This window comes from Grammomys surdaster, unplaced genomic scaffold (assembly GCF_004785775.1).
Source record: "Grammomys surdaster isolate TR1022 unplaced genomic scaffold, NIH_TR_1.0 253, whole genome shotgun sequence".
Taxonomy (NCBI): Eukaryota; Metazoa; Chordata; class Mammalia; order Rodentia; family Muridae; genus Grammomys; species Grammomys surdaster.
In genome coordinates this window covers 166,436-193,611 of record NW_021604694.1, presented here as the reverse complement: position 1 = coordinate 193,611, position 27,176 = coordinate 166,436, and the positions used below count along the sequence as shown (strand labels likewise).

The following is a 27,176-nucleotide window of genomic DNA, read 5'->3' as shown; positions in this document are numbered from 1 at the left end:
TTTTTTTTTTTTTTTTTTTTTTTTTTTTTGAGACAGGGTTTCTCTGTGTAGCCCTGGCTGTCCTGGAACTCACTCTGTAGACCAGGCCGACCTCGAACTCAGAAATCCGCCTGCCTCTGCCTCCGAAGTGCTGGGATTAAAGGCGTGCGACACCACTGCCTGGCTTCTTTCATTTTTTTACTTTTCTTTCTTTCCATTTCTTTTTTTTTTTTTCCCCTCCGAGATAGGGTTTCACTCTGTAGTCCAAGCTGTCCTAGAACTCACTCTGTAGACCAGGCTGGCCTCAAAGTCAGAGATCTGCCTGCCTCTGCCTCATGAGTGCTGGCATTTAAGGCATGTGCCATCACACCTGGTTTGTGTATGTGCTTATAACTGTGAATGCTGTGTGTGTGTGTCTGTCTACCAGAGGAAGCCTGAAGAGGGGATCAGATCCCTTGAAGCTGGAGTTTCAGGCAGTTAGAAACCTCTAGATGTGTGTACTGGGAAGCAGACCCAGGTTCTCTGGAAGAGCAGCCAGTGCTCTTTGCTGCTAGCCGTCTCTCCAGCCCCACTGTGTCTTCCACCTTGTGTCTTGTGCTTCCTGCAGGGTCCTTTGCCAGAGAGTCTGTCCTTGTCACAGCCAGAGTGGCCTCAGGAAGGACTCCAGGGACCTGCTTGTATTTTAGTGGAGTTCCAGAAATCCTGCCCTCTAGCCAACCACCTATATCCTGCTCAGAAGAGGGAGCTGGAAATGCTATCCTGACCCCAGTGATGGATGAGGAGTGTGTCAGGGTCTGGAGCCACGAGCGCCTTGTGCTCACCAAGCTGCTTACTTCAGTAAGTGCACAGGTTGATCCTCAATGTTTTATGTGGAACATTGTCTGAAAGGGTTGATGAGGCCGCTTTACTTAGTAGAGAAGGAATGGGCTTCCTCTGGTGTGGTACCATGCTCTTTTACAATCCTGGTACTATAGAGTCTGAGGCTGGAGGATTGAAAGTTCGAGGTTAGCCTGGGTTTTATAATGACCATGTATTAAAAAGAAGAAGAGTGAACAAGCATACTTTCTGATAATCCTGCCTTAGGTTACAGGCAATGATGTTAAGAGCAAGCATGGAATCTCTTGGGATTCAGCTTCCTCATCTGCAAAAGACAAATGAGATATAATCTACAAATTTCAGTAACTGGGATTGAATAAGAATGACCGTAAAGTACTCAGCACAGTACCTGATGCAAAACAGATTTGATCAGAGACAGCCATTTGCTGTTTGCTGACTTGGAGACCAGCTTGGTTTATGTAGGCAGCTCCAGGATGGCCAGGGTTATTATGATCCTGTCTAAAAAACCAAAACAACAACAAGAAACAAAAGAGATTCAGAAGTATAATTAGAGGCAGAATGAGATAGTTGCTGTAATAGAGATATGAGCAGAGTGTTACCCAGACATAAAGCAAGGAACAGTTAACCCTAACTTGAACATTTCTAGTAAGAAAGAGTTATGTATAGTAATCGATAGTATACAAAGTATTTGTATTGTCTCATTTGTACAAAGTATTTGTATTGTCTCAAAGTATGAAGTATTGTCTCATTTGATCTTAAGGTAGTCCTGTGAGACAGGTACTATTATCCCATTTTGCAGATGAGGAAAAAGGCTTAGAGAGGGAATGAATTGCCTAAAGGCACACAGCTGGTTTAGAGGCAGCATTAAGGCAGCAGTCCAGTCCCCTTTCCCTGGGAAAATGATCCTTCAATGAGGAAAGGAGTGCAGTTCTCTGTTGTGGGACTCACAGGAGGTGTTTAGGGATGAGGTAGAAGGAAGCAGGAGAACTCTTGGATCTTAGAGCCAGTTCTGAGCTACTGTGAATGTTAGACAAGTGTTACAGTTTGACACTGAAGTAGGGGCCATCCAGAGCCCTTAGGGAAGAGAAAGCAGCTCTCGGCAGGGCAGAGGAGACTGAGTAAAGGGTTTCTACATGCTCATCCCTCATACTGAAAAGGTCATTTGTGCCAGGGGGTGGTCGTGCGTGCCTGTCTTAGTCCATTGATGTGAAGAGACACCATGGCCAAGGGCAACTCTTATAAAGGACAACATTTAATTGGGGCTGGCTTATAGGCTCAGAGGTTCAGTTTGTTATCATCAAGGCAGGAAGCATGACAGAGTCCAGGCAGACATGGTGCTGGAGAAGGAGCTGAGAGTTCCACATCTTGACCAGATTACAGCCAGGAACAGACTGATTCTTGCCAGACTTGAGCATATATATATGAAACCTCAAAGCCCACCCTAACAGTGACACACTTCCTCCAACACGGCTACACTTTCCAACAGTACCACTCTGCTATGGGCCAAGCATATGCAAACTACCACAATGTCTATAATCCCAGCAGATAACTAGGGACACAGAGGCAGATGGATCTCTTGAGTCCTAGGCTAGCCTGGTCTACAGAGTTCCTATCTTGAAAAACCAAATGTAATTAATTAATTAATTTTCTAAAAAGGCCATTTGGAGAAGCAGAATTTGGCTCTATTTGCATAGTCTTTAAAATGTGAAGGACTGTCAAGATGGCTGAAGCAAGTAAAGGCATTTGTTGGCAACCAGAGTTTTATGGCTGGAGAAATGGCTCAGTGGTTAAGTTCAAAGACTGCCCCACCAAAGGACTTGGGTTTATTCCCCAGCACCCACATAGCAACTTACAATTATCTGTTATGGTCAGTCCTAGGAGATCTGAAGCCCTCTTCTGGATCCTGCAGGTATTGTATGCAGGGAGTGCACAGATAAATGTGCAAACACCTACATACAAATATAGATATAAAAAAATACTTTGAAAACACCTGTTACCGAAGCAGTCGGAAGGCTGAAGGCAGAAGGAACATGAGAGTTTGAGACCAGCCTGAGGCATAATAAGACCTTGTTTAAGGGAGGGAGGGAGGGATGGAGGGAGGGAGGGAGGGAGGGGAGAAGGAAGGAAGGAAGGAAGACAAGTGGAATGTGGGGAGAAATGACTCCAGGGGAGTCATTGAGAGTTCAGTTGATGATTGGGCAAGAATCTGTCACTGACCCGTAGCTGCCCCTAAGTGTCAGGAGGACTCTGCCTCATGGAGGCCTGTCTCTGTTCTTCATGGTATGGGACAAGATACCTTCCCAAGATTCCCAACCCTCTCTCCTGTAACCATTTCCCCTTCCCTCTCTGTCCCACCACTAGGAGGAGCTAGCTCTGTGTGGCAGCAGACTGCTGGGCTTGGGCTTTTTCCTGGTTCTGCTCTGTGGTTTTCTCTGCTGTGCCACAGCAGTGTGCTTCCATCCACGCCCAGAATTCCACTGGTCTAGAACGCGGCTATGAGGGCGACGGACTGTGCCTCACTCTGCTGTCAGGTGAGGCTCTGTGGGAATTAAGGTAGGGAAGGGACAGCAGCTGTAACCTGGTAAAGCAGACCCTTAGAATCCATCCTCAAATACAGCTTCCTGTGAGTCCCCGAGAGCCCTATTCAGCAGTGTCCTGGGAACTGGGAACAGTCTTCTCTGTAAACAGAATATTTTTATTACTTGTACTGTTTTCTTTCTCTCTGTGTGTGTCCACCCGTGTGCTATGGTGTACATGTGGAGGTCAGAGATGGAGTGGATTCTCATGGAATTGATGAAATAAATAACTTTTCATGTAAAAAGAAAAACCATAAAAGTACAATTTGGTAAATTATTATAAAGTGGACACTACCCAGGGAGAAAAAGACTTGTTATCAGCAATACAGATGCCTCCCCTAAGCTGAGTTATGGTGGCATACACCTTTGATCCCAAAACCAAAGAAGTAGAGGTATTTGGTTCTCTCTGAGTCCAGGGTTAGCCTGGTCTACAGAGTGAGTTCCAGGACAGTCAGGGCTCCACAGAGAAACTCTGTCTTGAAAAAAGAAGAAAAAAAGAAAAGGAAAGGTTGCTCTTCCCATATTCCCTGACAGTCCTCTCGATCTCCCTGTGAGCTGTTCTCCTGTTTTATCCTGCACGATTATACAACCAGTCGTGGCAGCTGTATGATTAGTGACTGACGGGGCAAAGTCAATGAAGTCTATTGGAGGTATGATTATTAAAGTGAAAGCTCTCCCTAAGCATGGATATAGTTTGATTTTATTTGTTTGTCTTTTCATTTTTTTAACCCCCTAAGGCCCTACCTTTACATTTTTTTAAGATTTATTTTTATTTATGTGTATATGTGTGTGCCTGCATGAATTTATGTACATCATATGTGCACAGGTGCCCAAGGAAGCCAGAAGAGGGGGGCGAACCCCTTGGTGCTGGAGTTAGAGGTGGTTTTAAGCCGCCAGATGTGGTTGCTGGAAATTAAACTCCCGTTCTCTTCAAGAGCAGTAAGTGCTCTTAACCACCAAACCACCAGGGCCTCTTTTTACTTTTGTTTTGTTTTTTTGTTTGTTTTGAAACATGGTCTCATTTGAAGCCTCAGTGAACTTGATACATTGTGTAGACCAAGCTGGCCTCAAATTCAGAGGTCCACCTACCCCTGCTCTCAAGCTCTGTGATTAAAGACATGTACCAGCACACAGGGCCTTATTTTTTAAGTAGATATGCTTTCATACGTATCTTCTGTGACTGCTGTCTTCCAGGTAGTGTTCTGATCGTCAGATTGAGTGGAGCTGAGCTTCATACACCCACACGTCAGCAGTGATGAACTAGCGGAGCTCTGTGATGATCTGCCCTAAATAGGGGACTCTTGTTTTTTTTTTTTTTTCCCTTGAAACTTACTCATTTTGAGACAGGATCTCATTGTGTAGCCCCGGCTGGCCTGAAGCTTGCTATGTAAGCTAGACTGGCCCCAAAGTCCCCCTGCCTCTGTTTCCTGAGTGCTGGGATTAAAGGCATGCACCACCAACCCTGGCAAAATTATTATTTTTATGTACTTATTTGAGGGGGAGCCATGTGTTTGTGTTTATGGAACAGCACATGTTTGGTGGTCATTCTCTCTTTTCATCCTGTGTATCCTGGGATTCAAACTCAAGTTGTCAGCCTAGTGATAGAGCCATCTTGTTGGCTCTCCTGGAATTCTATTCAAACAGCTCCAATGAATCTACTGAATGGTGATCCCTGTTACGTTCTCTGCCCAAGCACTTTAAGCGTTTTCTTCATCCAGTCACTAGTGCACTTAGAAAGCTAGTGCACTACTGACTAGATCTTTGGAGGGAAAGAGCTTGGAAATGTAGTAGATGAGGTCCTCATAGTACTGATACTACTAATTTACAACCTCTTACTGAATGAAAGAAAGCAATCTAAAATCCACCTTGCTGGGAGGGTTTCACCCAGTTTGAAAGCTGTATGCTATATAACCAGCTCCTAAGCCTTCCCTAGGTTCTGCTTACCTCTGTGTGCTAGAAAATCACTGTGGGAGAAGTCAAAACAGCCTAGACTGTCGAATGAATCCAGCCCAGAGGAACTGGAAGCTCAAGAGAACATTGTTAACTTTCCTTTTGGCCAATCCCCACCATCCATCTTCTTACAGTAGTGAGCAGTGGAACCCATTCAACTGGGAGTGGGAAGAGGCTTCTAGCTTTTTGGCTGCTGGTTGATCCTAGAGTTCCAAGGCTACCCCAGTGGGATTGAGTGCCAGAACCTATCTCTAGATGTCCCTTCCTCTGTAATTTCTGTATACATGCAGAAATTCGTCCAGGGCCTTTTTTTTACCTGTTCTGTTTTCTTTTCTCCAGTTACAGATCAAATTCTTGGGGCCTACTTCTGAGTTTAGAAGACCTATTACAAAAAATGAAGAACTGGACTGTAGGAAAATAAATGGCTTTTGACTACTATTGTGTAAGGTACTTATTTGGGGATTGGATTAAAGTAAACACTGGGGATTTTTCCTTGTTGATATAAAAGATTTTTTGTTTTGTTTTTCAAGACAGTTTCTCTGTGTAGCCCTGAGTTTCCTGGAACTCACTCTGTAGACCAAGCTGGCCTTGAATTCAGAGATCCTCCTGGGCTTGCCACCTAAGTGCTGGGATGAAACGCATGTCCTGGGAATTTTTCTTTTCTTATTGGGTGTGCACATGCTCATGACGCATGTGCCATAGCATGTTCATGGGGCTTCCAGAGCAATTGTGTTCTCCTCTTCATCCTTTTCGTGGATCCAGGGGATAGAACACAGGTTTCCACCCTTTCCATGGCAAGCACCTGCTTAGCTATTTTGATCCTGTCCCTTTTGTGGCACCATGGATTGAATATACAGCCTCACATACACTAGGCAAGCGCTCTACCACTGAACAATATCCCCAGCCTTGTTTTGTTCTGTCTCAGTATAGAGCCCTGGCTGGCCTGGAACTCACTGTGTAGACCAGGCTGGCCTCAAATTTAGAGATCTGCCTGACTCTACCTCTCAAGTTGCTGGGATGAAAAGCCTGAGCCTCTGGCCTAGAACTCCAAAATCTTTGGATGTCACCCTCTCTAGTTTCCAGATGACTAAGCATCCTTCTCACCCTTGTTGACCTTAGTTTGGAATACAAGTTGGCATAGATCACTTTGACCGTGTTTGTGAATTTGCTTTGGAAAATACTTGAGGCTTTTGTTTGTGTGTGTGTTTGGTTTTTGTTTTTGATATTGGAACTCCGTTAAGTTACATGCTCTGCAGAACTTGTATCCTCCTGCCTCAGACTCAGCTTGCTGAGTGCTGGAATTGTAAGCATTAAGCCAGAACTATACTCTTTAGACATACTGTGAATATGACTGTGCTACTTTGCCACTTGTTTTCTTCCATGAACGTAAATTGATGATTCTGTTTATGCTTTGACATAAATGCTTCATGAGTTTTCGCAAGTTATACAACCCTCAGTTTTCCTGTAGGGATTTGACCCATTGGGTTTTCCCAACTTTGGCACATCATTCTAGGACTTGGGAGCTCAGGTTTAGTTTAGATACTTATAAACATCATAATGGTCCAGTTTCCCGCCTTTCCCGCGCCCAGCTGCCAGCAGCCTTGCTTAACTCCTTTCAGTCTTTACCCTGCACGCAGGCGCAGACCTCAGCTTTCCTTCCTAGCGCGCCCCCTCAGAGCTTCCCCTAGCAACAAGCTCAGTCGCAGCGCGAAAGCGTGGCGGGCGCATGCGCCACAGCTCTCTCCACCAGCAGTCCTCGGACAGCGCGCTTGGGCTCCACCCCAAGCAAGCCAAGCCTTTCTCCTCTCCTCTTCCCACCCAAGATCCGCGTGGCGGGGCGCGCGCGCACTTGGGCTTGAGGGCAGCTTGTCGTCTGGGCCGCGGCAGCTACAAGCGAGGGGCGGAGCTACTTCCTTTGGGACCCCACCTCCTTTGGCCCGGCGTGCATACCGCGCCTGCGCGCTCCCGCCCGGTCTCCATCTTGGAATTGGGAGGAAGAGAGAGGGAGAGAGAGAGGGAGGCCGGGACGAGAGCAGGGCTGTGGTGCGGTGAGAAGCTGAGACGAAAAGGAAAGGGAGTGAGGCGCAGGGACGATCAGCAGCGTCTCGGCTACAGTCCTTCAGCTGTTTCGGACAGAGAGGACGGGAAAGGGAGTAGGCCAGGGCTGGAGTTGGGGCTGTCACTCTCGGACCCCAGCCTTAGAGGGGCCGTGCAGCCGGGCGACCTCGGGGTGGGCCCCTTGTCGTGGCCAAAGACCTGGGGCTCAGGCCCCTGGGTCCCAAATTTTGGGGCTTGGTTTCTTGTTTCTCAGATACCCAGGTATCAAGCCCTCGTATATCAGTTATCTGGGACGCAAGTCCCAACCTTTACAAACCTGGGTCTCTGTTTTATAGAATTTAAAATACCTGGGATTCAGGACCCTGTGTGCACCAATATCCGGGGTTCATCTTCCGAGCGTTCAAATATCGGACTCATTTTTAGCCCTTGCAAATATACGGGGCTCAGACCCCACAATCGGAAATCCGGGATTCAGCAACTGTCGCCCTCGAGTTGGGGGAGGACTGGACCGCGAGGTCAGATCAGGTTGTCACCCCCTCCCCTCCAGGGGAGGCTTCCCGGGCCCGCCCCTCAGGAAGGGCGAAAGCTGAGGAAGAGGTGGCGAGGGGGAAGGTCTCCTTGCCCCTCTCCCTGCTTGTCAGAGCAACTGGAGTACCCCAGGCGGAAGCGGAGGCGCTGGGGCACCATAGTGACCCCTACCAGGTGAGACACGGGTGCATGGGCATGAGTCTTTCTAGTCAGCTCCATTCGGAGAAGCTGGGGCTGGGTAGGCCCTCTCCTCAGGATGGGGAATTCCTGCTGGGCCCATGGTCAGTCTCTGGCCAGCCTTGCCTTCTGTTGCTACCTTTTCTCCCTTTTTCTTCCCTTCATTGTGTCTGGTTGAAGGGGTACCCTCAGGTGACAGAGCCTGTCATGTCACCAAGGGTCACGCCCTAGGATGCTTAGCTAATCAAATGGGTTTCCACCTTTCTAGTCTTCTCCCTTATTAATTTTGCCCTCACAACCACCTCTTCTCCATGATTTTATTATACTCTTTTTTTTTTCCAGACTGTTCTAGGGTGTTGATTCCCACGTAGGTGGACTGACTTATTTATTTATTTAGATTGAGACAGCCTTTCTGTAGCTCTGGGTGGTCGATCTGGCTTTGAACTGGAGGCAGTTTTTAACCTCTCTACTGTTTTGACTACAGGTGCAAGCTACCACTCTGGGAGCTTATATTCTTTTCTGGCTTGGTTTAGTTGGAGTTTTTGTCCTTGCAAAGGTGTGTGTGTGTGCATGTGTGCGTGTGTGTGTGCGTGTGTGCAGGCGCACCCTTGGTAATATTCCTCCAGCTGCATTTACCTCCCTGTCTTTTGCTGTGATGGTGTAAATACCTCATATTTGTCAAGTGGCCTGTCCTTTACAGAGTACTTTTGCATACATTTTTTTCCTATGCTACACTCATTCCTACTCAACCGGTGGGAACTCTTTTATTATTGTCTTCCCATTTTACAGTTGAGAACATTGATGCCCAGAGAAGTTGTTCAAGGTCACTCAGTGGCAGATTCAGGATTTTAACCCAAGCCTTGTCCCTGACTGGTTACCCACTTCTGAGCCTGGGCTTGATCAGGGGCCCACAAGAGAATGTATCAGGATGAGGTTTAAAAATGAGGGTGTAATGATCTTCCTTTCCAGAAGGAGCTTTTCCTGAGAGGAAGCTCTGTTTTGTGCTTCTTCCTCATGGGTATTTTTCTAACGTGACCTTCATTTTTACCCTGATCCCACACTATGGCCTGTGTTCCAGAGATAGCTCACTCTGCTAAAAAAAAAAAAAAAAAAAAAGGCTTTAGTGCCTTTTCTTAGCTGTTAGAATGATCCCCTCTCTATCCCCCCTTGTTCCCAAGATTAAAGCCTCTGTTAACTCTGGAATCAGAGAAAGAAAACCCATTTGTTTAGTGTCTACAAAGTGTTCTGAGTATGAGTGAGATCTCACATTGTCAAATTCTGTAATCTATTTACCAAAGAGAAGTATAAGGAACTTACCTGAAGCTCTTTCTATAGGTTGCAGATGGGATATACTGGTAAGTCAGTTTAGAGCTTCTTTTGCAACATGGGTTTTAGAAGGTGATTATGATTTATCCTAGACCATGGTAATTGCCCAAATGTTATTGTAAGGAAGGGGGCCCGTATGATGTTTTTACAATGGCTGGTACTCTTCATGTGGCTTGAGGTTCTGAGTTGGCGATCTTGGGCTTGTTGCTGGTTAAGAAGTCATGAGGGTTCCCTTGGCAAGTTGTGATGTCCTGCCTTTTGTGTGGGTGTGTGGTGAGGGGCGGGGGCCACTGTTGCTCCAAGAGAAGGGGGCCTGCCTTGAGCAGACTAAGAGCTGCTGAGGGCAACCAGTCAATCAATTCTGAACCTTTTACACCCCAGGGGCCTACCAAAGACTCAAGCTCCATTTCTACCCTCTAGCTTCCAGTTGAGCTAAGGAGACAAAATTAACAACATGGACAGGAAACAATGCAGTACAGAATATAATTATATGCTCAAATTGTTAGGTACTTTTAAGTAGCTAGAACTCTGCCTCGGGAGTCCAACTCTGCTGAGGGCTCTTTGTGTCTAAATTTCCATTAGTCCTTTAAAAAAGCCTATCCTAACATCCCTGTGTGTTCCGGTTCTAGTACCCTGTGGCAACTTTGCTTTGGAGTTTGTTTTTGAGTTTGCTTTGGAGCTCCCACCCATCAAGGGCTGGAATGATCTGGGAGGTTCTCCTAAAAAAGGGAGGCTGGGCTTAGTTGCCTCCTAACAAAACTCTGTCCTGACCCTGAAAGGAAAAGGTCCTGTTCTGTGACCTTGGGAAAGCCTTTTTCTTCTTTGCCTCAGTGACTGTCTGGAAAATAGTGATCTTGATCATACCTTGCTAGTTTCATATAATTGTTCTGGATACCTGGTGGTGGCAAATCATTGTCCTTTTCAGAACCTGTTTACTCTATAAAGGATAAATGTAACAATAGTGTTTATCCGTAAGGTTGTAGGAGCCCAGTGAGAGGAGCTGCATGTGAGCTGTTCTGTGCCCATGCTCGATGAATGCTATCTGTAACCTACAGCATCCCATTCTCATGGATGCTGCTGATGCAGATGGACTGGACAAGTAAGACAGCCCAGAACACAAAGGCCCCCACAGTCAGGCCAGTCCCTACTGTTCCTATTCTAGATGTTCTCCCTGCCACAGTGTCCCTGCGTTTTTTGAAAATGAGTCTCCTTGTCCCTTTAGGCCAGTACCCACTTGTAACAATGGCCGGATTTCCACCACATCCGGCCTGACTGTTTCCTGTTCTCATCCAGTGTTTGAAAGCTTGAAGGAGGAGATAGCCTCAGCACCAAGGGTACAGGAAGGTGCTGGAAATCAATAGACTATGAGAACTCCTGGGACAGGACATGTTGGGATTTGAAACTCTGGCTGAGACACAGAAACCTTTATGCTTGAGGGGAATGGCAGTGTGTAGGGAGCTGAGAAACTACTGAGGGCTGAGGGGGCTGATGAGGATGCTTGACTCCCCAGAATTATCTGTCTGGCAGTTTTAGGAACTCTAGAGACCACCAGCCACTCCCCCCCCCCCCCCCCCGCTGGGGGGGGGGGGGGCAATTTTTTTTTTTTTTTGACCTTTGATGTTGTTCCTAACAGCCCCCCCCCCACCTTTCCTCAGCAGTACCTCCCCCTCATCAGTAAATGAGGGGAGGGAAGCAGAAACCTGAGGGAGGACCTTCCTCTCCCTCTGGGCCCTGTCTTTACTCTAAGGGTCCTATTTACTTTTTCCAGGCAAGATCCCAATCTCAGGGCCCCCAGGGGCCATCATGCCAGCTGGGGGCCGGGCCGGGAGCCTGAAGGACCCTGATGTAGCTGAGCTTTTCTTCAAGGATGACCCTGAGAAGCTTTTCTCTGACCTCCGGGAAATCGGCCATGGCAGCTTTGGAGCGGTGTACTTTGTGAGTTGGGTCTTGAAAAGGGTAAAGCAGGACTTAGTCTTTTTAAACCTGTGGGTCTCTAGGCCTCTGCACCACTCCACCACAACAGTCCTTTCCACCCTCTCCTACTAGCTTAGCAGGTCCTCTTTCACCCCATGCCCCAAAGTGGTCTTTCCCACCGTTCAATCTGGTCCTCTAGGCCCGGGATGTCCGGAACAGTGAGGTGGTGGCCATCAAGAAGATGTCCTATAGTGGGAAGCAGTCAAATGAGGTGAGTCAGGTTCATTAAGATCAGGTCGTGGAGGGCAGAGGGCCCTAGTCTCAACATGCAGCCTGGGTAACCCCTTCCTCTGTTGACCTTCTAGAAATGGCAGGATATCATCAAGGAGGTGCGGTTCTTACAGAAGCTACGGCATCCTAATACCATTCAGTACCGGGGCTGTTACCTGAGGGAGCACACAGCTTGGGTGAGCTGTCCCACAACTGCTGTAACAGTTTTGCTCAGGTCCATCTTTTCCTGGTCCAGCATTTTAAGCGGGCAGTCTCTTTCTGACTCTGTTAGTCCTCAGAAAAACCAATGAGCCAGGCATGGTGGCACACACCTCTAATCCCCACACTGAGGAGGCAGACACAAGTGGATCTCTGAGTTCCAAGCCAGTCTGTACTACCTAGTGAGTTTTGGGCCAGCCTGGGCCAAAACTACACAGTGAGATCCTATATTAAAAAGAAAAACAAACAAATGAACATCTGTGTAGGTGCAGAAGAGGCCGACCCCGAGTTGCATAGATAGTGCGGTCTTTAGAAGGCAGCGACTAATGGGTCTCTAAAGGAGCCGAGATGGGAGCAGTGGCAGGAGTCCTGGAATCTTTGGTGGGGGTGCCTTGAATCCAGAGACACTCCCACCACCGCTTGTTTTCTCTACCTGCCCGTCTTCTCTATCACCCTTTTGACATTGCCTCAGTGGAAGATAAACAAGAAAGTTCTGTTTTGATTTTTTGCTCAAGGGAGCTGGGCTGGGGGTGGCCAGAGTCTGATGCTCTCTAACACTTGACCCCTTCCTTAGCTGGTGATGGAGTACTGCCTGGGCTCAGCTTCTGACCTTCTAGAAGGTAGGTAAATCTGAAAGTGGAGATAAGGAAGATCAGCAAGAAAGCTATAGGAGAAAGTAGCTTATTCCATCCCCCTGTGGTCCCTCAGTTTGTTATTTTGCTTTCTTCTACAGTGCACAAGAAGCCCCTGCAGGAGGTAGAGATTGCAGCTGTGACCCATGGGGCACTTCAGGGCCTGGCATATCTACACTCACACAACATGATCCATAGGTATGATGGTACCAACTATAGCTGAGAATAGGATACTTTGTATGCCAGTTCTCATTTTGCTGAGCTCTGATTGTCTTGGGTGCTGCTAACCTCACCCCCACGGCCACCCCCACATCTTTTCTGAGATGTGTTTCTCATCTCTGCACTTTGCCTCTGTCAGAGATGTGAAGGCTGGAAACATCTTGCTGTCAGAACCAGGCTTGGTAAAACTGGGGGACTTTGGCTCTGCGTCTATCATGGCACCTGCCAACTCTTTTGTGGGCACTCCATACTGGTGAGTGGAAGAGGTGGGAAGTGGGATGACACCCAAATGCTGGAAATGAGAACTGTAGGAGCTGGGTTCAGTGTTAGCCATTCTCTTCTGTTGTCCTCCCAGGATGGCTCCAGAGGTGATCCTAGCCATGGATGAGGGACAATATGATGGCAAAGTGGATGTCTGGTCCTTGGGGATAACCTGTATTGAGCTAGGTAAGGATGTCTCTCTACCTTCTCAGCTTGCTCTCCACTTCCCTTCCCATGGACCCCAGGCTCTAGGTTCTTGTCCATTTTTACTATTCTGGAGCTTTAATCCAAGCAACAGTCAAACCCTGCATTTTATTTTGTTTTGTTTTTCCAGACAGGGTTTCTCTGTCTGTCCTGAAACTCAGTCTGTAGTCCAGACTGGCCTTGAACTCAGAGATCCAACTGCCTCCTGAGTTCTGAGATTAAAGGTGTGTGCCACCATGTGAGGTCCCCCCCACCAGTTCTTACACCTAAAGATATTACAGCAGTAATATCTTGCTTTTTGTCTATTATCTGGGTTCTAAATCTATTTTAAGTGCCCAATGTGCTAAGTTCTGGGGATACAGGGGTAAAGTTCCTACCCTCATTAAAAATGCATTCAAGTAGGGAAAGCTAGATGTGTTTTCCATCACTGGGGAACAGTGGTACAGAGATAAAAATTCATCTAGTTTAAGGGCTGAGGAAGCCATGTATGTGGTAGAGATGTTTAAATAAACCTTCAAGACCAAGAGCTGGTAGAAAGATGCAGGACAGAACATTCTAGACCAGAAAGCAGCATTGCAGAAGTTTATAGATAAGGGCAAACCTGAGACTAGCTTTTGGAACTACATGTATAATACAGAGGAATGAGTTGAGAGGTCTTAAAAGTTAGGCCCAGTGGAGTACCTGAGGTCTTGGAGCTATGTTGGAGCTCTTTGCCAATCTGGATTACTGAAGCAGTTGTCTAATGGGGTAATGCTTGTAAGTCCTCTACACAATACCAAGCATGAAGTAATTGTCTCAGAAAAGAGTAGTTCAAACTGACTGCTTCCTGCAGAGATCTTTCCTCTGCCACTCTTCCCCTACCAGCATCCTTGAGACAGGGTTTTTTTTTTTTTTTTTTTCTTTCTCTGTGTATCCCTGGCTGTACTGGAACTTACTCTGTAGACCAGGCTAGCCTTGAACTCAGAGATCCACCTGCCTCTGCCTCCTAGTTTCTTCTTTATAGTCTCTTGATGAACTGATGCCAGAGAGGTCTGCCTAGGCCCAGTGCAGTCTGTGTACTCCCTGCTCAGAGTCCTCTGTCGCTTTGTTGCCTCCTAAATCATAACTACCCCCAGCTTCCTTTAAATCAGCTAGAGCCTCTATTTCCTCTTTCTTTCATGGGCTCTGCACATGTGGAACATGTTAAGAGCCTGCCCACTTTCTTGCCTTGATTTATATTGTGTGAGAGAGTTGGTTGTACTCTTGCCCTTTTTTTCCACATATGTTGCATTTACCATTTGAGGCCATGACCAAACAGGTGGTGAAATGTATGGAACAGATCACAGAGAAGTATTATATTCCTAGATTTTATAGAGATGTGGATACATAGAACTAGTTCTCCATTATTGGAAAGCCTGATTAGAAATGGCAGCCAGTACTGTGTCAGTGGAACAGTGTTGAGGGAAGTCAGGGCAAGCTGGAGGTCTCTGTTCCTTTAAAGGACCACTGATGTATAGTTCCAACTCCTTTTACCATATCTGATTCTTAAAGGAAAACTGGAAATTTACATTCTTGTAAGTTGTTGGTAATTAAATCACTATTTAGGTAAAAAAGCAACAAGACATTTGTCTGAACTATAAGGAGCTCCTGGCTCGCCTTTAGTTCTCCCTTTCCTTAGTTTCCTAGCCATTTATCTGTTTTCCCCTTACCACAATTAGCAACTTTAATTTGGTGTTAGTTGCATTTTGTTTTGGTGGTTTGGGGGATCAAGTCTAGAGGCTGGCATAGAACATTCAGCACTAAGCTACACCCTGAGTCCTCCCCAATGCTACTTGTTCAGTTCATTTTAGACTGGAACTTTCTTGAGCAAAGTACATGTGTTTTTGTTTCTCTTTCCTACACTATAGGTTTTGGTCTTTATTAGGCCCTCATACATACTAGTTGGGCTGATATCTGTGTGCTTCTTTATGCCTTTTGCTGTGTTTTTTTGTCTCTACTCTGCCCATGTGCAGCAGATCAAATGAACATTACGTTTTACTGAGGGGAAATTAAGATGCAGAAAGATCAGGAATTGCTCAAGGTCTAACAGGAAGAAAGCCAGGAAGATGGGATTTGAACCCAAGCTGTTTGGAGTTCCTTTTAGTTTCTGATCATCTTCCTCTTTTTCACCTTCCTCTGTCCTCTGTAGCGGAGCGGAAGCCACCACTGTTTAACATGAATGCAATGAGTGCCTTATACCACATTGCACAGAATGAATCTCCTGCTCTCCAGTCAGGACACTGGTGAGGACCAGAGTTTCTGGGCCAAAGGGTTAGGTCATAGGATCTGGCTGCCTGGCTCATGCCCTCTCCTCCTATCTCTTACATTCTGCGATATCAGGTCTGAGTACTTCCGGAATTTTGTTGACTCCTGTCTTCAGAAAATCCCTCAAGACAGACCAACCTCAGAGGTTCTCTTGAAGGTGAGCACATTTAGTGTTCTAGAACTGGTGGCTGGTAGAGCCACAGAAAACTCCTATCAGTGATTCTCAATTGTTCATCCAGGAAGCTCCTTTTATCTATTTTGCCCCAGGCCCTGATGCCTCACTTCCCTGTGTCTTGCTAGATTTTATCTGCCATGCTGTCTGAATTTAAGTAATAATTTATTTTCACATTTTTCTTAGTCAGAGACCATAAGTATATGATCTCCCTTAGATGTTTTTAAGTTTTCCAATCTTCGGGAGGCACATTCCCTTCTCAGACCCAGTGTGTCTTGAGAAGACCTAGTTAACATGAGCAGACTGCTGGATTGACCTGCTGGGTTTTAAAGGATAACATTTGAGGGCCTGAAGAGGTCTTATGATTCATCCAATGGCACTTGGCCTTTGGTAAGCAGAGCTGGATTGGCATCTAGATCTCCTGAATATATTGCCTTCAGCAATGCCTGGAGAAATGACACTGGGTAGTAAAGACAGTTTCTGTGGGAAGAAGGATAAGACAAGGGTGAGCATGCAGCTGTAGTGGGCGGGGCCTCAGGCTAGGAGATGCTGAAAGGATGTAATCTAGAGGGGCTGAGAGAGAACTGACAGCAGATCTCAGGTGTTCTGTTTCCCCAGCACCGCTTTGTGCTCCGGGAGCGACCACCCACAGTCATCATGGACCTGATCCAGAGGACCAAGGATGCTGTACGGGAACTGGATAACCTGCAATACCGAAAGATGAAGAAGATACTATTCCAAGAGGCACCCAATGGCCCTGGTGCTGAGGCCCCAGAGGAAGAGGAGGTGACCTAGCTTAATCTGACACCTCCCTACCCGAGAAGGGTTTGGCCCTTCTTCCCCATCTGTCTTCACCTTCTTTCCTTGTGCTACTCCATATCCTTGTCCTTCCCTTTCCCTGCCCAACAGCTCACACCCTGTTCACAGGAAGCAGAACCTTACATGCACCGAGCAGGGACACTGACCAGTCTAGAGAGTAGCCATTCAGTGCCCAGCATGTCCATCAGCGCCTCCAGCCAAAGCAGTTCAGTCAACAGCCTAGCAGATGCCTCAGATAATGAAGAGGAGGAGGAAGAAGAAGAGGAAGAAGAAGAGGAAGAGGAAGAAGAAGGCCCTGAATCCCGAGAGATGGCCATGATGCAGGAGGGGGAGCATACAGTCACTTCCCACAGCTCCATCATCCACCGGCTGCCGGTATGCAAGTCACCCTGAGCAGCTTAGTGGACACAAGGCCAAGCCTGAGCTGATTTGCTCAGGAACTGACTAGGTCCCTGTTCTCCAGTGTGTCTGCTCCTGTCAGACTGAAGGACCCTCCTTAGGTACCCTTCAGGTCCATTGGCACCTGGTCCAAGGGCATCCCTTTCTTCTTTCCTTTTTCTAGGGCTCAGACAACCTATATGATGATCCTTACCAGCCAGAGATGACCCCAGGTCCACTCCAACCACCTGCAGCCCCTCCCACCTCCACCTCCTCCTCTGCTCGCCGCAGAGCTTATTGCCGCAACCGAGACCACTTTGCTACCATTCGTACTGCCTCCCTGGTAAGTGTGGCCATCTTCACTCAGCTTCATGATAGGGTTTTTTTGTTTGTTTGTTTTTGTTCTTTGTTTTTATGTTTGCTCTTGTACTTGATCCATCGGGCAGAAGTGTAGCAGTCCCTTTCTCTGTGGCCCATGGTTTAAGGCTCGATTCTACCCTCGCTTTGCTGGCTCCCTTCTCCAAGCAGATTGCCGTGGTCACCCTGCGTAATCTGAGTATTCCCAGCCTGGCCAACTGTTTGCTTTCAAGGCCTTGTTGAAATAACAGCTTGTGGAGACTTTCCTGGACTCCTCTGGCTAGTCAGGTGCTTTACATGCCTGGACAGGCACATCTACCCTGCTGTGATAGTCCAGTGGCAGTATGCAAGTTTGCTGGATTCAGTGCTTCAGAGTGCAGGAGTGGAGTTTAGGAATCTGCCCCATGTCAGTGACTTGTTGTCAGGCCTACACACATGCTTATGTTTAATCTTTCAGGCTCTCTTGGGAGGGAAAGGATTGAATCCCATTTAAGAGTTGAGGCTGCTGCATTAGCGTGGTATGGTACTCAAAGGAGGGCTCCCCTTCTCTGAGGAGAACGGGAGTGGGGAAAGGGGGACTTGTAAGGATGGAACTGGAAAGAGAGAAAGGAGGGGACTGTGATCAGGACATAAAGTGAATATAAAAAAAGAGTTGAGGCTACTATATCTTGGGGAGGCTGATGTCTAACATACTTGCCCTTGGGTAGGGTTTTGTTCCTGTAAATAGGATCTTAATCTTCTAAAATTTATATTTCTCAATTCATGGAGAAAGGGGTTATTTGCTTATTGAGATGGGTTCTTGTTAAGTAGCTCAACCTTGAATTTGTGATCCTTCTTGAGTCCTAGAATTTATAGGCATGTGGTACCATGCCCAGCAAGTTCAGGCTTCTCATAAAACATAGCTTTCTGATCCTGCTCTTGATAAGCCTTTAGGTTACATTCCAGTTTTGACTGCATTTGAGTACCAACAATCCCTTTGGTGGCCACTGGGCAAGTCTGATGTGTTCTTCAAGATTTTGCTTGTGACTGGGAGTGGATTGCTAGGACCACCCTTGAGCTGCTATTGCTGCTATGTCCTACTATGCAGAGAGATTGGGTTTTCCTGGGCCATGGCAACCTAGATTACTTAAGAGCCACTGTTTTTGGTTTTTTGAGACAGGGTTTCTCTGTATAGCCCTGGCTGTCCTGGAACTCACTCTGTAGACCAGGCTGGCCTCGAACTCAGAAATCCGCCTGCCTCTGCCTCCCAAGTGCTGGGATTAAAGGCGTGCGCCACCACCGCCCAGCCACCAGAGGTCTTGATCTAATATATCAGAACCTAGATCCTAGATCCAGGTACTAAGATTGCTTAGTACCTGGAGCATGATGGACCCTCAGTAGTGTTTGCTGAAGGGAGGATACTAGCCGGCACTCACACTTAGCTATGCAGAGATGTTACCCCATGTAACAGATGAGAGAATTGGTAGTTTGAGAAGTTAATTTGCTTGAGATTAAGTGATGTTAATGGGCAGAGCTGGGATCAGAGCCCAGGAGCATCCTATTCATTCTTTTGCACTAATCTGAATTGTTTCTGTGTTTGGACCAGGACCTGTGCTTACCACCTTTTATCACCTCAGTCTGCTACCCCAATCCATGATGTAGATAATTATTTACTTGAGGAAATAGATTCAGAGAGTTTAAGTATGAAGAAGACACTTAATGATGAGATGAGTCCGAGAGCCTTGTTTTTCGCCATATCTGAGTAAAATGGGGCTAGGGCTGAGTCCCACTGTTTATCCTTTCTTCTACCCTAGGTCAGCCGTCAGATCCAGGAGCATGAGCAGGACTCGGCCCTTCGGGAGCAACTGAGTGGCTACAAGCGGATGCGGCGTCAGCACCAGAAGCAACTGCTAGCCCTGGAGTCCCGTCTGAGGGGTGAACGTGAGGAGCACAGTGGGCGGTTGCAGCGGGAGCTTGAGGCACAGCGGGCTGGCTTTGGGACTGAGGCTGAGAAGCTGGCCCGGAGGCACCAGGCCATCGGTGAGAAGGAAGCTCGAGCTGCTCAGGCTGAGGAGCGGAAGTTCCAGCAGCACATCCTGGGACAGCAGAAGAAGGAGCTGGCTGCCCTTCTGGAGGCTCAGAAGCGAACCTATAAACTTCGGAAGGAGCAGTTGAAAGAGGTTTGACCAGAACTTCCCTGGGTGAACCAGGGCCAACAGGTAGGCAAGACAGTGGCAGGCACTGACCCACTTCTCCACTGCCCTGCCAGGAACTCCAGGAGAACCCTAGCACACCCAAACGAGAGAAGGCTGAGTGGCTGTTGAGGCAGAAGGAACAGTTGCAACAGTGCCAGGCAGAAGAGGAGGCAGGGCTGCTACGGAGGCAACGCCAGTACTTCGAGCTTCAATGTCGCCAATACAAGCGCAAGATGCTGCTGGCTCGGCACAGCCTAGATCAGGACCTGCTTCGAGAGGTAGACCTGACCCACCTGCCTTTCTCTCTCCACATGGTCTCTTCTCTCATTTGCCTCTAGTGTCTTCTTTCTCGTCTGCCCTCCTAGTACTTTGATTTGCCTCCTTTTCAGCATCCTTCTTGCTTTCTGTCCCCACCGGGCCCTGAGAGGATGCCCTTTCTTGTCTCATTCTTTACTTCCTCTCTACTAAACAGTTTTGTACCCTTAATTCTTCAATATCAAGAAGGCTTCTTCACTGGGTGTAACTGCCTGAGCTGCCCCACTTTGGGGGCCACTTTGTCCCGGCCCGTGCTGGTGCTCCAGCCTGCAGGTCAGGGTCTAGCAAGAGAGAGAGAGTGGGGATGGAGGGATAAGAGATGCGAAGAATGGAGACAAGACAGAGAGTCTGTTCAAGTCCCCCCTTTATTGAAAGGAAATCCTGGGTATATATAAGCACAAGCAGGGGAATGCAGCTGAAGATGCTTTACCACGTGCGCCTTGCAGCTGGGGCATTAAACAACAAAACAAGATATATGAGAAAACCATGATGTTTTATCAGAGTGTGCTCAGCTGTTGTGGGCTGTTGAAAAGTCTCTTGTCAGGGTATATGGCCTGAGATGGCTGCAAAGATGATAGCCGCTTTCTGCTCAGAGTCGGCTCCCAACAACTGGGCACTGAGTTTTATCTCTTCTCTGCCTTAGGACTTGAATAAGAAACAGACACAGAAGGACTTGGAGTGTGCTCTGCTCTTACGGCAGCATGAGGCTACCCGAGAGCTGGAGCTACGGCAGCTCCAGGCTGTCCAGCGCACACGTGCTGAACTCACCCGCCTTCAGCACCAGACAGAGCTAGGCAACCAGCTGGAGTACAACAAGCGACGAGAGCAAGAGTTGCGGCAGAAGCACGCGGCCCAGGTTCGCCAGCAGCCCAAGAGCCTCAAAGTACGTGCAGGCCAGCTACCCATGGGCCCCCCTGCTACTGGGGCTCTGGGACCACTCAGCACAGGCACCCCTAGTGAAGAGCAGCCCTGCTCATCTGGCCAGGAGGCAATCCTGGACCAAAGGATGCTGGGAGAGGAGGAGGAAACAGTGCCAGAGAGAAGGATTCTGGGAAAGGAAGGGACTACCTTGGAGCCAGTGGAGCAGAGGATTCTGGGGGAAGAAATGGGAACCTTTAGTTCCAGCCCACAAAAACATAGTCTGGTTAATGAGGAAGATTGGGATATATCTGAGGAGATGAAGGAGGTTAGAGTCCCATCACTGGCATCCCAGGAGAGAAATATTATTGGCCAGGAAGAGGCTGGGGCATGGAGTCTGTGGGAGAAGGAGGGTGGAAACCTTGTGGATATGGAGTTCAAGCTTGGCTGGGTCCAGGGTCCAGTTCTGACTCCAGTCCCTGAGGAGGAAGAGGAGGAGGAAGAGGAGGGAGGGGCTCCAATTGGAACCCCCAGGGACCCTGGAGATGGCTGTCCTTCTCCAGATATACCCCCAGAGCCACCTCCATCACATCTGAGACAGTACCCTGCTAGCCAGCTCCCTGGACTCCTGTCTCATGGCCTCCTGGCTGGCCTCTCCTTTGCAGTGGGGTCCTCTTCTGGCCTCCTGCCCCTACTCCTTCTGCTGCTACTCCCATTGCTGGCAGCCCAGGGTGGAGGTGGCTTGCAGGCAGCACTGCTGGCCCTTGAGGTAGGACTAGTGGGCCTGGGGGCCTCCTACCTGTTCCTTTGTACAGCTCTACACCTGCCTCCCAGTCTGTTCTTACTCCTGGCTCAGGGCACTGCACTGGGGGCTGTCCTTAGCCTGAGCTGGCGCAGAGGCCTTATGGGTGTGCCTCTGGGCCTTGGGGCTGCCTGGCTCCTAGCTTGGCCCAGCCTGGCTTTACCTCTGGCAGCTATGGCAGCTGGGGGCAAATGGGTACGGCAGCAAGGTCCCCAGATGCGTCGTGGCATCTCTCGACTCTGGTTACGGGTTCTGCTACGCCTGTCACCCATGGTCTTTCGGGCCCTACAGGGCTGTGGGGCTGTGGGAGACCGGGGGCTGTTTGCCCTGTACCCTAAGACCAATAAGAATGGTTTCCGAAGTCGACTACCTGTCCCTTGGCCCCGTCAGGGAAATCCTCGCACTACTCAACACCCACTAGCTCTGTTAGCGAGAGTTTGGGCTCTGTGCAAGGGCTGGAACTGGCGCCTAGCACGAGCTAGCCACAGATTAGCTTCTTGCTTGCCCCCCTGGGCTGTTCATATACTAGCCAGCTGGGGCCTGCTTAAGGGTGAACGGCCCAGTCGGATCCCTCGTCTGCTACCACGCAGCCAACGCCGTCTTGGGCTCTCTGCTTCCCGGCAGCTATCACCAGGGACTGTAGCTGGGCGGAGATCTCAGACCCGCAGGGCCCTGCCTCCCTGGAGGTAACCAATTCCAACCCTCCACCCAAATTTAGGGCACTGAGCACTTTATCTCCCATGACTCAGTAAAGCGTCTCCAGTCCCCCAGTCTCTCCCCTTCTGACCTGTCTTCTTTAGTATGTTTCCCCAAGTCCAATCCCGGCCCCAGATCTAGATCTCTAGACAGGCAGCCTCCTCTACTGTGGAGTCCAGAAATGACACTCTGTGTTTTCCCCAGTCCCCTAAGTTATTGCTGTCCCCTGCTGTGTGTGTGCTCATCCTCACCCTCATCGGCTCAGGCCTGGGGCCAGGGGTGGCAGGGAGGGAAGTCATGGGGGTTTTCCCTCTTTGATTTTGTTTTTCTGTCTCCCTTCCAACCTGTCCCCTTCCCCTCCACCAAAAAAGAAAAGAAAAAAAAAAAAAGAAAAACACAAATAAAATATCTGAGCGGAACTACACCTTTGGCCCAGGCTGCCTCTGTCTGCTTTGTCCTGCCGCCTAGCCTCCCTGGTTTGCCCTGATTCTGGACCCTGGCCCTCAGCTCCATGACCTCTTCACCCCATCTCCGTTGTCTTCACTCCTTTCACACCTCAGCCTCATCCTCTCTGCCTTCATAGATTCATTGTACCATGACCACAAACAGCTCTGGGCTGTGAGCTCCTGTGGAGCTTCCACAGAGCTTCCTGATCTCAGTCCCACCTGTCTGTGGGACCCTCCAGAAAGTACTTAGGATTAAAGGCTTTTGGTCTTTTTGCCCCTTCCTTTACTGTGAACCTATTGCTTACATGGTTTGGAGCTGTGCCTCTCACCTGGGTCAGGCATTAGTGTACAGGGTTGGGGGTTGGGACCACAGATCCTCCAGTCAAGGGTGGTGAGTTGGGACCAGGTAGAATGTACGAACAAGAGGTCTGGGATTGCTGTGGGCTTGGAGTTGGGGCTGACTTTGTCGGGCTGAGCGCAATTATGGATCTGGTTAGGGGGGGCAGCTGCGCCCATCGGAACTTCTCAGATCTTTTCTGGCCACTCTCTGCTGCCCTTTCCCTTCAGTGGCCTGATACGGGGCACCCTCTTACCCATTCCTCAGCCCAGTGCTGCTTCCTGTCTTCTTTGAGGTACTGGACCTGGGCGATCCTCTGCCTGCCCTTAGATGTATTACCCTTTCGTGGATGTTGTGTGTGCCTTGGTCTTTCACTCAGTCTTTATATTCTTAAACGTAATCACGTGCTTCTATCCCAGGGCAATGTTTTCTCCTTCCCTCTTTGCATGACCAGAGCTGCTTTTGTGTACTCAGCCCTCTAAAGATTCTCAGCTTCCTGTCTGTAAGATCTTTCTGTCTCTTCTTGTGCATCCTGAGTAACTCTGGATGGACTCAGAACCTCTCGTTCCTCCACCTCTCTTGCCCATGGAGACTTTCTTCATCTCTCAACAGTTCCATCTCTCCATTGTCTGTCTGTGTACAGCTCCCCCCGCCCCCTCTGTCTAACATGTTTTCTGTTTCTCTCCCTCTCCCTGTCTCTGCTTCTGTCTCCTTCCTCCTTTTCTTCCTTTCCCCTCGTTGTTCCTCTTCTTCCTCCTCCTCCTCTCCTTCTCCCCTGCCCCATTTCCCCTTGATCCGTTCACTGCACAGTCAAAAGAGCTGCAGATCAAGAAGCAGTTCCAGGAGACGTGTAAGATCCAGACACGGCAATACAAGGCTCTTCGGGCACACTTGCTGGAGACCACACCCAAAGCTCAGCACAAGAGCCTTCTTAAGCGGCTCAAGGAGGAACAGACTCGCAAGCTGGCAATCCTGGCCGAGCAGTATGACCAGTCCATTTCAGAGATGCTCAGCTCACAGGCGGTGAGGCCTGGGGTCTGGGAGGGAGACTGTGGAGGTTGGCTTTTACTTTAAATTCTATTGCGGCAAAGGAAGGTGGGAGATGTGAACAGAACTTTTGGACTTAGGAAACTTGGGTGTCTTTCACTACTAACATTTTCCATAGTGGTTTTGTCTTATATTCTCCTTAGTGGCCTTATTATTGCTCTTACTATTTTCCTAATATCTTAAGAAAGTCACCCTGCGCCGAGCAGTGGTGGCGCACACCTTTAATCCCAGCACTTGGGAGGCAGAGGCAGGTGGATTTCTGAGTTCGAGGCCAGCCAGGTCTACAGAGTGAGTTCCAGGACAGCCAGGACTACACAGAGAAACCCTGTCTCGAAAAAGACAAAAAAAAAAAAAAAAAAAAAAAAAACAACAACAAAAAAAAAGTCATCACCCTGCCTGCTCTGCCAAGAACCACCAAAGAAAGTATTGGCTGTAACTTTTTTTTCTGGACCTGAGTTTACCTTGTGTGAACAGGGAGCAGGGAAGCAGATTACAGTGAGTGTGACCCTCAGACCATTTTACTCAGACTTCAGGAATCTGGAAAGAATCTCTTAGGAAAACTGTACACAGCACTGGAGTGGGCTGCTTCAAATGCACATTGAGTCCAAAGAGCTAGAGGGCCCCATTCTCACTCAGGCCCACTTCTCAGAGGTAATTTTGTAATGATTAACTTGTAGAGTTTCCAGTGCATATTTGGAAGATTTTATAGGAATTTTAAAACACAGTAGAATCAAACTTTGCATAGTTTTCTGACTTCTTTTCCACCTGTATCTCTTGGACATCATTCCATGTCACATGTCTATCTCAGTTTTTTACAGTATAGAATTTTCCATGGAATGGATGTACCATAATTTATTTAACCCATCCCTTATTGGTGGACATTTAGGTTGTTTCCAGCATTTTGCTATCACAACGCTTCCGTGAACACTTGGAGCACATGTGCAAGTATACCTGGGGGATAGATTCCTGCAAGTGTAATTGCTGTGCCACAGGGTATGACCATCTTCCATTCTCATAGAGGTTGAGACTGCCGCTCCTTGCCACCTTAGGGCCCAGGCCTACTGGGGCAGGGGAGGATGGTGGGGACAGAGGAGGAGGTCCCTAAACCCTGTTCTCCCTGTCTTCCAGCTCCGGCTTGATGAGACCCAAGAGGCAGAGTTTCAGGCCCTGCGGCAGCAGCTCCAACAGGAGCTGGAGCTCCTTAATGCTTACCAGAGCAAAATCAAGATCCGCACAGAGAGCCAGCATGAGCGGGAGCTGAGAGAGCTGGAACAGAGAGTAGCTCTGCGGAGGGCACTGCTAGAGCAACGGGTAAGGGGTTTGACCCCCCCCCAAGATGGGAAAGGAAGGGCAGGCTCTCTGTTCCAGGACTCACCCCTGTTCTGGGTGTCCCAGGTGGAAGAAGAGCTGCTGGCCCTCCAGACAGGGCGTTCGGAACGCATCCGGAGTTTGCTTGAACGGCAGGCCCGTGAGATTGAGGCCTTCGATGCTGAGAGCATGAGGCTGGGTTTCTCCAGCATGGCTCTGGGGGGCATTCCAGCCGAAGCTGCTGCCCAGGGCTATCCTGCTCCACCTCCAGCCCCTGCCTGGCCCTCCCGTCCAGTTCCCCGTTCAGGGGCCCATTGGAGCCATGGCCCTCCTCCACCAGGCATGCCCCCGCCAGCTTGGCGTCAGCCAGCTCTGCTGGCTCCCCCAGGGCCTCCAAACTGGCTAGGGCCTCCAACACAGAGTGGAACACCCCGTGGAGGGGCTCTCCTGCTGCTAAGAAACAGTCCTCAACCCCTAAGGCGGGCAGCGTCAGGGGGCAGCAGTGGTGAGAACGTTGGCCCGCCTGCTGCAGTGCCAGGGCCACTGAGCCGAAGCACCAGTGTTGCTTCCCACATCCTCAACGGCTCCTCCCACTTCTATTCCTGAAGTACAGGGTGGTGAGCAGAGGAATAGGGCAAGGTGGGAGTGGGTGGTGCCTGATCCTACAGGCAGTGTGCTTGAAGCCTACCCAGTGGTGGGGACAGGATGTTGACTCCAGCTCCCCCATCAGACCTCCTCATCTCATGAGCTTCTTGGGGCTGGCCAGTGACCCCAGGCCAGCTTGGACATTGGTGCCCCAAAGCTGACCAGGAGCCCTGCCTCCCCGCCATGGTGCCAGGGTCTCCCTCCATCACCACCTACAAAAGGTGGGAACTGTGAGTGTCAAATATTCATCTGGTCCCCTAGGGGAGGGGAAGGGTGGGTCTAGATATATTATATTCAGAGAATTATACAACCCTTGTGATGGGACCATGAACTGGGGACAACAGGGCCCCCAGACCTGGTGGAATGGCAGAGCAGGTCTGGTGCCAAAGCAAGGAGAATGGGAGGAGGCCTTCCTCCAGAAGGAGCAGTGGTCTTGCGGTCAGGGTGCCTGGGTCTCACCATTCTCCTGTTGCTGTCTGACGTCCTGTGCCGTCTTGTCTTTTTTTTTTTTTTAAATTGGGGTCCGGGCTGGGGCGGGGGACAAGGGAAGGACCTTGGAAAGGGCTGCTGCCAAGCCTGGGAGCAGTCAAGGGAGCCCCTCTCAGCTATGGGGCTGGCACAGAGCCCTAGGGCAAGCTTTTAATAAACTGTTGGTTATTCTAACAGACCACAGGACTTCTCCATTTTTGTCTAAGGTATGTGTGAAGAATTTATTAGTGGCTTAATTGGGTGATGTGATTGAAGTTCTTGTGATTTTAGTGAGTGCACATATGGCTGGAAGGACATCAGCTTGTTGAACCCTTATTCTGGTTTCCTTTGGGGTCCCATGACTATCTTACTATGCCTGCCCGCTTGGTGTGAGCAAGGTTTGTCAGGCTCTGATTGGCCAGTCAGGTCTACTGTATCTACCTCTATGAGGCATAGAGTCCCTGGCGGCATGGGAAGGCAGATGAACTGAGCCTGAGAGTGTGTGTGTTGTTGGGGTTGAGACCCAGGGCCTTATTCGTGCTAGGTATGCATTCTTCCAGTATACTTTTTTTTTTTTTTTCAAGGGTTTCTCTGTGTAGCCCTGGCTGGCCTCGAACTCAGAAATCCGCCTGCCTCTGCCTCCCAAGCGCTTGGATTAAAGGCGTGCGCCACCACCGCCCGGCTCTTCCAGTAAACTTTACATTGTTAAGGCCACATTGGTCATAGAAACCAGCTGGTCACACTGGAGGAAGAAGAGCCATATCCTCTCTAATACAGCATGGTGACAGACTGGATGACACAGTCCAGGAATACGATAACTGGGGAATCGGTAAAAAAGAACTAGACTACTGCCTGGTAGCAAGGGCCACTTCCCAAATTCTTGGCCCAAAGGACAGACAGGACATGACACTTGGGAACCAG

The 27,176-nt window shown here is 48.9% G+C and overlaps 2 protein-coding genes across 16 annotated transcripts in view; both read left to right on the top strand.

Annotated features, from left to right (window-relative positions):
* The window catches only part of Tmem219 (transmembrane protein 219), a 30,732-nt gene extending 24,952 nt beyond the window's left edge, over nucleotides 1–5,780 (top strand). For 8 of the 10 annotated variants that reach the window (XM_028775198.1, XM_028775200.1, XM_028775199.1 and 5 more), the window contains 3 exons: nucleotides 587–816; nucleotides 3,178–3,347; nucleotides 5,682–5,780. In XM_028775198.1, the coding sequence (XP_028631031.1) occupies nucleotides 587–816; nucleotides 3,178–3,315 (368 nt within the window). In that variant the 3' untranslated portion in view covers nucleotides 3,316–3,347; nucleotides 5,682–5,780. Of the gene's footprint in view, nucleotides 1–586; nucleotides 817–3,177; nucleotides 3,370–3,926; nucleotides 4,043–5,681 lie in introns of all 10 variants that reach the window. The other 2 variants (XR_003712361.1, XR_003712362.1) reach the window with 2 other exon arrangements.
* Taok2 (TAO kinase 2) lies at nucleotides 5,717–26,457 on the top strand. 6 transcript variants are annotated; one of them, XM_028775193.1, is made up of 19 exons: nucleotides 5,717–5,789; nucleotides 11,200–11,366; nucleotides 11,545–11,616; nucleotides 11,711–11,812; nucleotides 12,409–12,454; nucleotides 12,568–12,664; nucleotides 12,825–12,938; nucleotides 13,041–13,132; nucleotides 15,318–15,411; nucleotides 15,509–15,590; nucleotides 16,224–16,391; nucleotides 16,533–16,799; nucleotides 16,987–17,145; nucleotides 18,953–19,318; nucleotides 19,408–19,611; nucleotides 20,292–20,531; nucleotides 23,598–23,810; nucleotides 24,963–25,145; nucleotides 25,230–26,457. In XM_028775193.1, the coding sequence occupies exons 2-19, from the start codon at nucleotides 11,235–11,237 to the stop codon at nucleotides 25,746–25,748; spliced, it is 3,150 nt and encodes a 1,049-aa protein (XP_028631026.1). In that variant the 5' UTR covers nucleotides 5,717–5,789; nucleotides 11,200–11,234; the 3' UTR covers nucleotides 25,749–26,457. The 6 variants fall into 6 exon arrangements, with proteins under 6 accessions (XP_028631026.1, XP_028631024.1, XP_028631025.1 ...); XM_028775191.1 differs by having other exon boundaries at nucleotides 16,515–16,799; XM_028775192.1 differs by lacking the exon at nucleotides 5,717–5,789 and adding an exon at nucleotides 7,046–8,102 and having other exon boundaries at nucleotides 16,515–16,799.
* The last annotated feature ends 719 nt before the right edge of the window (nucleotides 26,458–27,176 follow it).